Source organism: Callorhinus ursinus, unplaced genomic scaffold (genome assembly GCF_003265705.2).
Source record: "Callorhinus ursinus isolate GAN/ISIS: 27379988/994484 unplaced genomic scaffold, GSC_fseal_2.0 scaffold28, whole genome shotgun sequence".
In the NCBI taxonomy this organism is placed as follows: Eukaryota; Metazoa; Chordata; class Mammalia; order Carnivora; family Otariidae; genus Callorhinus; species Callorhinus ursinus.
This window is the reverse complement of record NW_027397090.1, coordinates 10,495,656-10,508,868: the sequence shown is the minus strand read 5'-3', so window position 1 is coordinate 10,508,868 and position 13,213 is coordinate 10,495,656. Positions and strand designations below refer to the sequence as shown.

Genomic DNA, 13,213 nt, shown 5'->3' with positions numbered 1-13,213 from the left:
TAAGTGGTAGCGATCCCTGTAATATCCCGCCTACCTCTTTGGTAAATGGAAATGAATGGCTTCAAATGTGAATTTCTACCCACCACCGAAAATGTCTTATAATGAAAAAAAAACACATGTTTCTTCTGGAAATAGGGCAGAAGAAGAAGAAAACACCTGTGATTCTACCGTTTCAGAGTTAACTATTGTTAGTGGTTAGGTGGTCCTCCTGTTGTTTACCTGTGCACACATATATAGACATATCTACATATCTTTTGCTATAAAAGTATACTGAATATACTTCCTTGGGAAACTGATTTGTTCCATTTATGAAAACATCTAAACAAGCTTTTGGATGGATTTTCCACAATTATCCTGATGTTTAACGATTAGCATTTATTTTTCCAATTTTCCTCTCTTCTCTTAGCTATTTTAGTAAATGTTGTTATGGCTAAAGGTTAAAAAAAAAAATAGAATAGCTGGGTCCAAAGCTGGGTGATACTTTAAGACTATTGATTATTTTTGCCAAATTATGCTATCAAACTGCACACATTTATACTAATACTTACTGGTACTGGTATTCTTTTTTTTTTTTTTTAAGATTTATTTATTTGAGAGAGTGAGAATGAGAGAGAGAGTGTACATGAGGGGGGTGGGGTCAGAGGGAGAAGCAGGCTTCCCGCTGAGCAGGGAGCCCGATGTGGGACTTGATCCCAGACTCCGGGATCATGACCCGAGCCGAAGGCAGTCTCTTAACCAACTGAGCCACCAGGTGCCCCTGGTATTCTTCTTCCCCTAACTGACCTTTGCTAATTTGGTAGTCTCCAAATATTATCCCATTTTATGGATTTGACCACAGTGAGACTGAACATTTGTTCCAATGTTTTTAACTGTTAATATTTTTCTCTTGAAAAATTGCTCATTTGTGCCCTTCCGCACAGTTTTCTGTCAGGGCGTTTCTTTCTCATTGACTCAAAATATTTATAAATATGAAGTGTATTAGCCATGTAATATATAATGTGAACAGCTTTCCCCTCTGTTTTTACTGTTTATGGTGGGGTTTCAGAAAACCATTTTATACCTTTGTGTTTTCTGCATTTCTTGTTTAATTTACCTATCACTGATATGGCATTATAGTTCATTTGCTTTAAAGAATTATTAAAAAGAAGGTTGTATCCCCCAAACCCTCTCCAAAGCATGCTATGAGCATCCAGGGAAACGTGTGTAAATGCAGCATCATCAGTGTCTCTGTCCCCACCTCAGAAAGCTGTAAAGAGCGCAATTTTACTAGATCATTATGGACCCTTATGAATTTTGGCAGATGTTTAATTTGTAGGCAAGTATATCCAAAGCCAACTCACAATCTACTGTGAAGTTGGCGACAAAGGGGCGAGATGTGTTTTTTTTAAGTCCTGCTAAAAGAACTATGTCTCTTCTACCACTAAATTATGACATCTTATTTCACAGAGTTAATAGCATCTAATGGTTCTGTCTCCAGGTAATGTAATCCAGCTGGAAATGCAAAGGTATGCGAAGCCCATGTTTTAAAACAAAAGGGTATTTTTCTCTAGCCAGTAAATAAAAGTGATTTTTCAGCTATAAAAGGACATTATCCCATCGGGCAGGGTTTCCTAGACTTGTTTTTTTGGCATTTAGCCATGGAGCCAGCCCAGCATCTACCAAACTTCTTCCATTTTTGTAGCAGTGTGAAGAGTTCTCTGGATAAGATAAGCGTCACCCCCTGGTGTGATGATTAATGCCTGGGGTCCATTCAACCTAGAGGCAGCGGCAACCAGATGTCTAAAAGTGTCATCAGCAGATCATCAGCATAGAGGAAGACCAAAAACTGATTGTTTTTCCTTTTAAATATCTTCACTGCTCTCTCAAGGATGTATGTTTCCTTTTTGAGGAAAAGCTTGTAACATTTAACACCATAAATGTAACAAGAGCAAATGGCTCATAGCTTCATTGAGAAGTTGTCAAAAATGTTTAACTTAACTAAAGTATTATTCATCCCATTTCCAAGGTTTAAATAGCTTGGTGACATCGGGTCTCCCTTTTTGATTTTCTATGTATGTTTCGTAGCCCTGAAACTGAAGAGTATTCTTGTCCATTCTCATTGCTCTATTGCAAGAAGCGATGGTCCAGCCCCTGGTCCCAGTCCCCATTCTTACGATAGGGTTATTGCTAGTGTCAGAGGATAACATTATATGAATAACTGAGAACAATCTGCCTTAAAGTGTGTCTTAAGGAATTAGCACCATGTTGGTGCATTGTGTGAATTACCAATGATAAGATGAACAGCAACAACAGTCACTTGTGACATCCCAGTCAGTGCTCTAAATACCTAGGCATGTGTAATCACTTCACCCTGACAGTACCTCTGTGGGGTGGGAGTCATCACTGTCCCTATGCTGTAGATGAGAACAGCCAGTCACACAAAGAGCCAGCACTTGAACATGAGCAAACTGACTCAAGAGCCTGTCCTCTGGACTTGATTAAATTGGTAGGACAACTCCACAAGATTGGTGACAGTGTCCTCATTTTACAGATGAGAAGTCGAGGCCCAGAAAGGTTAATAACTTTGCAACAACTTCTCACACACATGGGAATTAGCAAGGGTTTGGTTTCAAACCCTCATTCCAAAGCCTTCCCATGCTTTTCCCCTTACACCATGTTCCTTACGCTGCTACATGTGCCTTGTATTCAGGGCTCTATTCATTTTGGAGAGAGCTTAGAGTTGGCCAATAGACAGGTGCTTAAGTGGGCCTCTGCACTTCCTTCTGGTTCTTTTTTGCTCAGAAACCTACCTGTTCAGCTGGCATTCATCATTCGTGTGAATGCCACGATATGAACTGCTTCTCCTTCTATGGAGTAGCTGTAGGATTAGGCTTCCCAGTTTCCCAGGTTATTCCTGCATCGGGGACCTTGTGGTTGCTGTCCCTTGGCTTGGAAAGCTTTGTCCCCACATCTCAGCGTGGCCGACTCCTTCTCATGTATCAGCTCAGATGCCATCATCTGAAGACCTGTATTCGTTTCCTGAGGCTGCCATAACAAATTACCATAAACTGAGTGGCTTAAAACAACAGAAATTTATTCTCTCATAGTCCTGGAGGCCAGAAGTCCAAAATCAAGGTGTTGGCAGGGTCATCCTTCCTCTGAAGGCTCTAGGGGAGAACATTTCCTTGCCTCTTTCAACTTCAGGTGGCTCCGTATGTTCCCTCGCTGGAGGCAGCATAATTCCAATCTCTGTCTCTGTCTTTTTTTTTTTTTTATAAATTTTTTTATTATGTTACGTTAGTCACCATACAGCACATCATTAGTTTCTGATGTCGTGTTCCATGATTCATTGTTTGCGTATATCACCCAGTGCTCCATGCAATATGTACCCTCCTTAATACCCATCACCGGGCTCACCCATCCCCCCAGCCCCCTCCCCCCAAAACCCTCAGTTTGATTCCCAGAGTCATAGTCTCTCATGGTTCGTCTCTCCCTCCGACTCCCCCCCTTCATGTTTCCCTTCCTTCTCCTAATGTCCTCCATGCTGTTCCTGATGTTCCACAGATAAGTGAAACCTCATGGTAATTGTCTTTCTCTGTTTGACTTACTTCACTTAGCATCATCTCCTCCAGTCCCATCCGTGTCGATGCACGTGGTGAGTATTCATCCTTTCTGATGGCTGAGTACTATTCCATTGTATATATGGACCACATCTTCTTCAGCCATTCATCTGTCGAAGGGCATCTCGGCTCTTTCCACAGTTTGGCTATTGCGGACATCGCTGCTATGAACATTGGGGTGCATGTGGCCCTTCTTTTCACTACATCTGTATCTTCGGGGTAAATACCCAGTAGTGCAATTGCTGGGTCATAGGGTAGCTATATTTTTAACTTTTTGAGGAACCTCGACACTGTTTTCCAAAGCGGCTGCACCAACTTGCATTCCCACCAACAGTGTAAGAGGGTTCCCCTTTCTCCACAACCTCTCCAACATGTGTTGTTTCTTGCCTTGTCAATTTTTGCCATTCTAACTGGTGTAAGGTGGTATCTCAGTGTGGTTTTGATTTGAATTCCCCTGATGGCTAATGATGTTGAACATTTTTTCGTGTGTCTATTAGCCATATGTATGTCTTCTTTGGGGAAGTGTCTGTTCATGTCTTCTGCCCATTTTTTGACTTGATATTTGTCTTTTGGGTGTTGAGTTTGAGAAGTTCCTTACATAACCTGCTCCTTTGTATTTCTCCTCTCTGTGTCTTCTCTTCTCCTTCGGAAAACACTTGTCTTTGGATTTAAGGTCCACCTAGATAACCCAGGATAATCTCATCTCAAGGTCCTTAATTCTATCTGCAAGACTGTTTCCCTAAATAGGGTCACATTCACAGGATCTGGGTGAGCATATCTTTTGGGAAAGCCACCACTAACCTTCCTGTAGATAAACTACACTACACTCTAGGTAATAGAGTTTTTGCTGCTGTCATACTCCGTGACTTTTTTGCATAGCCCTTGTCCTTATTTAATGCTTCTTGTTCTCTCATCTACTTTTCCGTTGCCTGTCTCTACCTACTTGAATTCAAGCTTTATGAATAAAGAGCTGTCTTGCTCCCTGCTGTGTCCCTAGCACCTAGACCAGTGCTTGGTCTATTGCAAGGATCACCAAATTACTGAATGAATGAATGAATGAATGAATGATGGTGTTGGGCAAATGTGATGTCAACTTGGCTCTTTGGTACTTTCCAGAACTTCCAGGACTGTATTTTATTTTTTTTTGATGGTATTTTATGTTATTTGAATTTCAGTTGGATATTTTTTGGAAATGCAAATATATGATGGGACATGTATTTAATCACGATGGATAAATATATCCAACCATTTCAACATGCAATTGCTAACTGGTCTTCATAGTTCATTTAGCTTTTACTTTTCCCCCAGGAACAATTCCTCAGCAGCATACTTCTTTCTTCCTTAGGCTCCGATCACCTCCGGGAAAAAGATGGCCTCTGGGCTGTCTTGGTCTGGCTTTCCATATTGGCTGCCCGGAAGCAGAGTGTGGAGGAAATCGTCCGAGATCACTGGGCCAAATTTGGCCGCCACTATTATTGCAGGTGAGAAGGGTAGGGACCCTGGGGAACTGCTCTTAAAGAAAAGTGGTGGGCTAGGACCTTAAGAAGGAGGTAGGTTTCAGGACGGTCTGAGGACCACAGGGGCTGGAGCCCCTGACAGGTGTTTGGGGGTCCTGTCAAGGACATCCAAACTGGAAGGCATAAATTTCCCCTCCCCTAGTGACATTCCTCTGTGATCTTTTCATCCATGCCTATAAGGTGGGCAGCCATTCCAAGGGGGACTCTGAACTGCGGAACCGTGAAAGTCCTTTGGTGCCCAGGACAGTTTTATCGTCCAATCGGGGGCTCTCCTTGTTAGTTCTCCACCCATAATTATCAAGGGAGGGAGGCAGAGGCAAAGCTGTGACAGGTCGGACTGCTTCTGTAATTCCTCTCCTTCCCTCTGTCTCACTTGCCCGCTAACGGTCCAACAATGTCTAAGGTACCCTCTGAAGGGGCCATAGGGTTCAGGAGCCCCACCTTTTGCTAAAGTGTTGTCCCTGTGAAAGGAGATACAGAAGAGGGAACTGTTACCCTGGGAGGGAGGGAGGGCAAAGGTCTGGCTAAGAGCTCAGGGTTGGGGGGGCGGGTCTATATTACTTTCCTGCTTTTGAAATAAGTGAGGGGGCCGAGTCTTCTGGCTGCCTGGTTGCCTGCTAGATATGTGTACCTAGGTATGATAGGTTTGTGTTCCTGGTACCAAGCCATGGTCTTGGGGGAGCAGTGATAGGCAAGGATGTTAACTGTGGAGAACCCGGGGATGGGGCCAGGGAATCCTTGGGTATCCTCAGAGACTCTCTCTGTTTGGAAAACAGAAATTGTGGCTCCTTTGCTTTGTTTATGAATAGTTAACTACTTTGAGTGTTTCGTTATGTTTTAAGAGTTTAAGGAACAGAAAGAAAGCCTTAGACTTCCCTTATAAGGTGATTGTTTCTTCTCTTAAGAAGTCATTTACTTAGATAAATATCAGAGATTAAGAAAGCCCGTGATAGGATTCATTACTGTCAAAAAGATTGCAGTGCTCTGGGAAATGTTGACAGTGCCCTAATAGTCTTTTCTCCAGTTTAGTCAAGAAGGCAGAGGTGGTTAATTGCCTGAAAATCACCTCAAGTGATTTCCTTGTGTTTTTTTTTTTCTTTTTAAAAGATTTTATTTATTTATTTGACAGACAGAGAGAGACAGCGAGAGAGGGAACATAAGCAGGGGGAGTGGGAGAGGGAGAAGCAAGCTCCCCACTGAGCAGGGAGCCGGGTGCAGGGCTCGATCCTAGGACCCTGGGATCATGACCTGAGCTGAAGGCAGATGCTTAACAGACTGAGCCACCCAGGCGCCCCTCAAATGATTCCTTGTATCATAAAATATTCTCAAGGCAAGTGGGCATTTGTTTTACTTACTAGTATTTATTTTTTTTAAAGATTTTATTTATTTATTTGACAGAGAGAGAGCACAAGTAGGGGGAGCAGCAGAGGAAGAGGGAGAAGCAGGCTCCCGGCTCAGCAGGGAGCCCGATACGGGGCTGGATCCCAGGACCCTGGGATCATGACCTGAGCCGAAGGCAGACGCTTAACGACTGAGCCACCCAGGCGCCCCTCCTTACTAGTATTTCTAACTAGTGCCAAAATACCCTGATTCTTGTGGGCCTTTTTGGCATACCAGGGAAATAACTGGCACAACAAAACTTTCTGTTCACGAAGCTGTTCCAAAAAAGTCCAACCTGATAAAATATGATTGCCAACCTCTGGCTTAGTGAGATCACTTTGAGTTAGGGTTGTGTTCCTCATAATTTGTGCAGTGATTATCTAGCTTTCTGCCAGTGTTTTGAAGATGTGATGTTATGATAAGTGTATTTATAATATAGTTCATTTTTTTTGTGTGGCCAAGAGCTTACATGATAATTACTTTTTTCATAACAAATACCATATTAGAGAATATAATGCAATGGAGATGTAAATTCTTTAGAACATTGACTTATGTTTCAGATTTCTGTCCAAAGAGATCCCAGAGATAAAGAAAAAGGGAGGAGGGTATAAGGAGAATGAAGGGTAAACACTTTTTTTTTTTTCAGCCTCCAGCAGATGTAGGTTGAGAGATCCTTGTGGAATAAAATGACTTCTAGGCTGTTCTTTTTGGTGGGGAGGAGATAATCACACAGTTTTTTTGGGTTTTTTTGGTTTTTTTTTTTGAATTATTTCTGAGCCTGAAGTTGTGTCTGGGAACCCAGATGATTTTCCTTGTGTGAGTGGACCCTAGAAGGTACTCTCCATTGCAAGATTTCCTCCCTTGAAAGTGTGTTGTGGTGGTCAGAGGGGGTAGTTTGTGGCAGCGAAGGGGGGGCCGTTGCAGAGTCTGCTTGTGCATGAAGATGAGCATTTGGGCAGGCTGGTCTGACCACCTCAGCCATAGACCGAATGTGAACTGTCCCCTTAGTGGATTTTCTCAACCTCTGAATCTCTTTCAGTGCCCCTCTGTCCCCTAATAAACCCTCTATCCCATCCTCCTGCCCCTCTCTGCTTGGTTGGGTCTTGATCTTCCCCCAGAATACTATCTTTAAAGAGAATTTAGGCTCAGAACACATGCACTGCTGAGAATGTTCTGAGAGAGTTCCCAGTTGTTTTGTTTCTGAGCCTGGGGAGGGCACATCCATGTAGGAGGGAGAGACAAGACAGAGATACAGGGACAGGGGACCCACTGCTAGAAATGGCATCATTCCATGTTTTCCATTTTGGCTAATACCCTGATGCTTACTCAAAGTCTTAAAAGATCTTGGGTGAAGAAAAAGTAACAGTGATTCAAGTCTTCCTTCTTTCAGCTGGCTGGGAACTCACATCTCGTCCCCGTGTCACCCAGAGCACAGTGTGAGATCCCACCGGAGCCATTTGGGCACAGCTGCCCCTCGAGGGCTTCCTTCTTAAACAGACCCCCCTGGGTGTGCCATTCAGTTTTGGTCAAGACTACCTGACACTGGGAAAGACTCTACAGTTTCCTTATGGTAGTGACTAAGAATAAACTCAATTAATAGTTTTAAGCAATGGTGTCTGGCATTGGGCCGACTACTTGATATGCATTATGGTATTTAAACCCTACAACAACAAATGAGGTGGGTGTTATTTTTAGTCTTTTTTTTCCTAATCACCTCCCAGCCCCATTGTTACATTTGATGTTCTTGGCTAGGAGGACTTCTTTTTAATGGAACAATTGTGGTATTTCTTCCAAGTTTCCAAGAGAGTTTTATGGTACGTTGAGGTCCCTTCCTCCTTCTCTCTTCACCTCCCTTGATTCCTCTCTCTCCTTCCTTCCTCCCTCCCTTCCCTTCCTCCCATCTTTCATCCCACTGCTTGGTAAACACTTACTAGAAGCAGCAGAGAACAAAACAGATAAGGTCTCTGCCGTCCTGGAGCTTGTGGTTCGTGTGGGCAAAAGCAGATAAGAAATAAGTAAACAAATACACCAAGTCAATGCAGATCGGGATGACGGCTACAAGAAAATATCAACAGTGATGTGAGAGAGGGAGAGATAGAGGGAAGTATCTTGAATGGATGGTCGGAGAAGGTCGCTTTCTGGAGGTGACACGAAGTTGGAAAAGTGACGGAGGAGAATGTGTCAGGTATTCGAATGGTCGGGGGAAGAATATATCAGGTTGAGGGAACAGACGGCAATGGCAAAGGCCCAAAGGCAGGACAGGGCAAAGTGGCTCTGGGGACTGGAAAGGAAGCCCCTGTGGCTGGAGCATAGGGAACAAGGGCGAGAGTGGGACAAAGTCAAGGGGGTAGATGGGGCCGGATCCCACAGAGCCTTATGGCCTGTGGCTAGAGTCTTGTTCTCAACGTGATGGGCAGGGATTTAAAAGAAAGGACATGACTTGATGTGATTTTTACAACATCACTTGGGCTCCTGTATAGGGCCTGGGTTATATGGGCCAGGTAGAAGAGCGTGGGGACCAGTTGGGGTGCTTTTCTGTGCCATTCTTCCAGGAAAACAAAACCAGTGATTAGGTGACCTTGAGACGTCCACTCATTGCTGGCTCTCTGATTAGGTTTGTCTTCACCCTGTGTCCTGCCTTCCCTCGCCAGGTTTGACTATGAGGGGCTAGAGCCCAAGACAACATATTACATCATGAGGGACCTGGAGGCCCTGGTCACGGACAAGTCCTTCATCGGCCAGCAGTTCGCCGTGGGAAACCATGTCTACAGTGTGGCAAAAACAGACTGCTTTGAATATGTGGACCCCGTGGATGGCACGGTGACCAAGAAACAGGTACTTGCTAGGAAATCACCAGAAGGGGCAAAGCCAGGGGCCAAGGTGTCCGACGGCTGGAGAGTTCTGTAGGGCTGCTCTACACTGAGCGCTTCATTAGACACACGAGAGCCTGCAGCCAGGAGAGAAGAAAGCCCTTGGTGAAGGTTACTTACCTAGTTAATTCACGGCAGAGGGTGCATTTGAACGTAGCGCCCTGTCTGTCCAGTATTCTTTCCGCTTGTAACTGACAGGCTAATAACGGCACATAGATAGACACCCAATATTTCCTTCTGAAATGTCTGCAGCCTGAGGGCTCATTGCGGATTCAGAAAAGGTTTCCAGGGCAAGATATTGCTTTTCCTTGGCACCCCTGTCAAGTGCAGGTGTGTTTCCCCTTTTATGACCGTATGTCATTGAGAATGATAGGAGCGTACCCAGATGGGTTTGTAGGGGGAAGAAACAGTGGGAAAACTTGTCCCACAAAACCCAAAAGGAAGATTTATGGTGGAGAATGATTACAAAATGTCAGTGACAAAATCAACAACTTCTGTCATGGTCTCATCTGTGCGAATTGTGTAAGAAAAGTTGAAAGCTATTACAAATATTTTTTCTTCTCAATTTTGTGTGTTTATTGGCTGTGGCAAAAACTAACCACTCTAGGAGCACATTTCAACATTTACAGTTCAAATAAGACACTGAGTAATGTTAAGAAAAGTTCTATTCTAAAATCCCCAGATTCTCATCTTCTGGTACACTCGTCAAGAACAGACAACAAAATACATCAGAAGCTGTAGGATTCGGGGGACTAGATGTAATGGTAGTTACTGATCTTTTTATTTTGACTAATATTTCACACATAGTCTTTCTTTGGGGTCCCCGACTTGTAGATGTTCTAAAGCCTGGAGCCCTCCTATTACTTCCTTGGTATTCTCCCTCTGGTCTGCTGAGTTTCATGGTGGTCTTTCATCTCAGTCAGAATGTCATTAGTCTTTCATTCTAGAAGCCCTTCCCTGGATGGACAAATTGATGACTGCTTTACTTCGGGAAGGTGTAGGGTGGTGGAGATAAGAGTGGTTAAGAGGTGTGAAGAGCCAGGGGACGTCTGGGTGGCTCAGTTGGTTAAGCATCTGCCTTTGGCTCAGGTCATGGTCCCAGGGTCCTGGGATGGAGCCCCGCATCGGGCTCCTTGCTCAGCAGGGAGTCTGCTTCTCCCTCTGCCTGCCGTCCCCCCTGCTTGTGCTCTCTCTCTCTCTCTCTCTCAAATAATAAGTAAATAATGTTTTTTTAAAAAGTTAGAAAAATAATATATGGTGATTAACATAACAATAAAAAATTTTAAAAAAAGTTAGAAAAAAAAGAAGTTTGAAGATTCAGAAGCACATCCTCTCCCTGCCCCACTTACCAGTTATTTGACTTCAGGAAAGATGCCTCATTTCCTTGAGCCACAGTTCCTTCCTCTTTTGTAGCATGTCTATCTCACAGAGCTGTTTTAGAAAGGCAATGAAATAAAAGACACAAAAGCTCCCAGCGATCCTTCATACACGGAGTACACACTACGTTTTTTGTAGTTGTGTTTTGTTTCCCGCGAGGATGCTTTTTTGTAGATGAGATTGAATCCTTTCCAAAATAACACTAGTGAATTTCGGAGCTGTGAAGTCAGGAGCTCAGCACGTGGCATCTCAGAGCCTCTATGCCTCAGGTGAATCTTTTTCAACTCTGTACCGTATTCCTACTTCCATTTTGTAAAGGAACATCAGAACAAACATTTCGTAAATCCAAGGCTCATAAAATCTGTGCTTTCTAAATTATTCTTGGGAGGTTTTTTTCCCTGGTGAGGAAGGCTTGAAAACCATTCCTTGAGAAGATTATCTAGTCAGTGCTGGGTTCTGGACTCTATCTGCTCCTGAGAAGCTTGTCTGTTGAGCTAATTTGTTTTGTTGTTAAATCCACTCATACTCTACCTTGTTTCTTCCGCAATGCACTCACCGTTCATATCCTTTTTTCTTGGCTCTTTTAACAGTTCACATCAGGCTAACTCCACAGCTAGAGCTCAAGTTCAGACATCTATTTATTCCATGTCCCCTCCCCTGCAACCCTCAATATTGGTTTCCATTTTTACCCTGGAACTTACTATTTTTTCTTTCCATACTCTTTCATATTAGCTCAAATGTGGCCATAAATAGTAAATGCTATCAGGAGCTGCTCTCGGGAGTTTCTTTAGCAACAAAGGAAGATTGTTGTTCATTTTCCCAGATTCTAAGACCCAAGTGACAGTTTATTAGCTGGTGGTCCTGAGTCACCCTGGAGCTTCCCCGCTGCTCTGGGTTTGGCTCACTGAGGGTTTGGGGAGGCAGTTAACACTCAACGGCATCCTCATCGTCAGTGAGTCATGTATGGTTCTTGCAGTTGGTCCTGTTGGCACAGAGGGAGAGTTCCTGCATTGTGGGGCTGTTGATAAACTTCCACCACCGAAGCCCACATCTCAGCGCCCCCTGAGAAGTCAGAAGTCATCAGTACTTGGTTCCAGGGATGGTTGAGTCTGGGCACGCTTCATGTGACATTGTTGCAAAGCAAGCACCATCTATCTACTCCTAAAAGACATATTTGAATTTAAATGAACATGTATTATTTTTAAATAGCCATAAAGCACTTTGGCGCATTCATTCAATAGATATTTCAGGAGAGCCTACTAAATGCACAGTAATTGGTTTTTGTCATGGGGCATTGTGGGATTGTTTGTTTGTTTGTTTTAGAGAGGGAGAAGGGGGCCCGAGGGGCAGAGGGGGAGAGAGAATCTTAAGCCCAGCATTGAGCCCAACGTGGGGCTCAATCTCATGACCCTGAAATCATGACCTGAGCTGAAATCATGAGTTGGACATCTCACTGAGCCACCCAGGCGCCCCTGGAGCAGTTTTTTTTAAATATAAATGTATAACAGCTTTATTGAGATATCATTCTCACACCATCCAGTTTACCCATGTCAGGTGTACAATTCAGTGGTTTGTAGTATATTTATACAGTTGTACCATCATTACCACAGTCAGTTGAAGAACATTTTTGTCACCCCCAAAAGCAAGTTGTACTTGTGAGCTATAATCTCCATTTCCAGCCCTGGCAATCCCTGACCTACCTTCTGTCTCTCTGGATTTGCCTATTCTGGATATTTCACATAAATGGAACCACACACTATGTTGTCTTTTGTGACTGGCTTCTTTCACTAAGCAGAGTGTTTCTAGGGTTCACATATCCCTATTTCATTCTTTCTTATTGGCAAATAATGTCCCATTGTGTGGATAGACCACACTTTGTTTGCCCATTCTTCAGCTGATGGACATTTTTTTTTAAGATGTATTTATTTATCTTAGAGAAAGAGAGTCCACGAGTTGGGGGTAGAGAGAGAGGGAGAGGGAGAGAAGCAGGCTCCCCACTGAGCATGGAACCCTACACGGGGCTCCATTCCAGGACCCTGAGATCATGACCTGAGCCGAAGCCAAGAGTTGGCCGCTTAACCGACTGAGCCACCCAGGTGCCCCGAGCTGTTTCCACTCTTTGACTATTATGAATAGTGCTGCTGTGACTATTCACGTAAAGCTTTTGTGCAAACATAGAGTTTCTGTTATTGTGGCTGTGTAGCTAGGAGTGGAATTGCTAGGTCAAATGGTGACTCTAGGTCTAACCTTCCAAGAAACAGTCGTATGGTCTTCAAAAGCAATTGTACTGCTTTCCATCCCCCCCAGCAGTATATGAGGGTTCCAGTTTCTGCACGCTTTTGCCAACCTTTGTTATTATCTGTCTTTTTGGTTAGAGAATACTGCAATTTAAAATAATATACTAAATTATGTATTATTTTAAAATTAAGTTGGAAGAGACTTGACCTATAAGGACAAACAAAGTATGCCT

General features: G+C 43.6%; 1 protein-coding gene across 3 annotated transcripts in view; it reads left to right on the top strand.

Annotated features, from left to right (window-relative positions):
• The window catches only part of PGM5 (phosphoglucomutase 5), a 207,739-nt gene that overhangs the window by 145,956 nt on the left and 48,570 nt on the right, over positions 1 to 13,213 (top strand). For all 3 annotated transcript variants that reach the window (XM_025891657.2, XM_025891655.2, XM_025891656.2), the window contains exons 8-9: positions 4,945 to 5,080; positions 9,148 to 9,331. In XM_025891657.2, the coding sequence (XP_025747442.1) occupies positions 4,945 to 5,080; positions 9,148 to 9,331 (320 nt within the window). The remainder of the gene's footprint in view (positions 1 to 4,944; positions 5,081 to 9,147; positions 9,332 to 13,213) is intronic.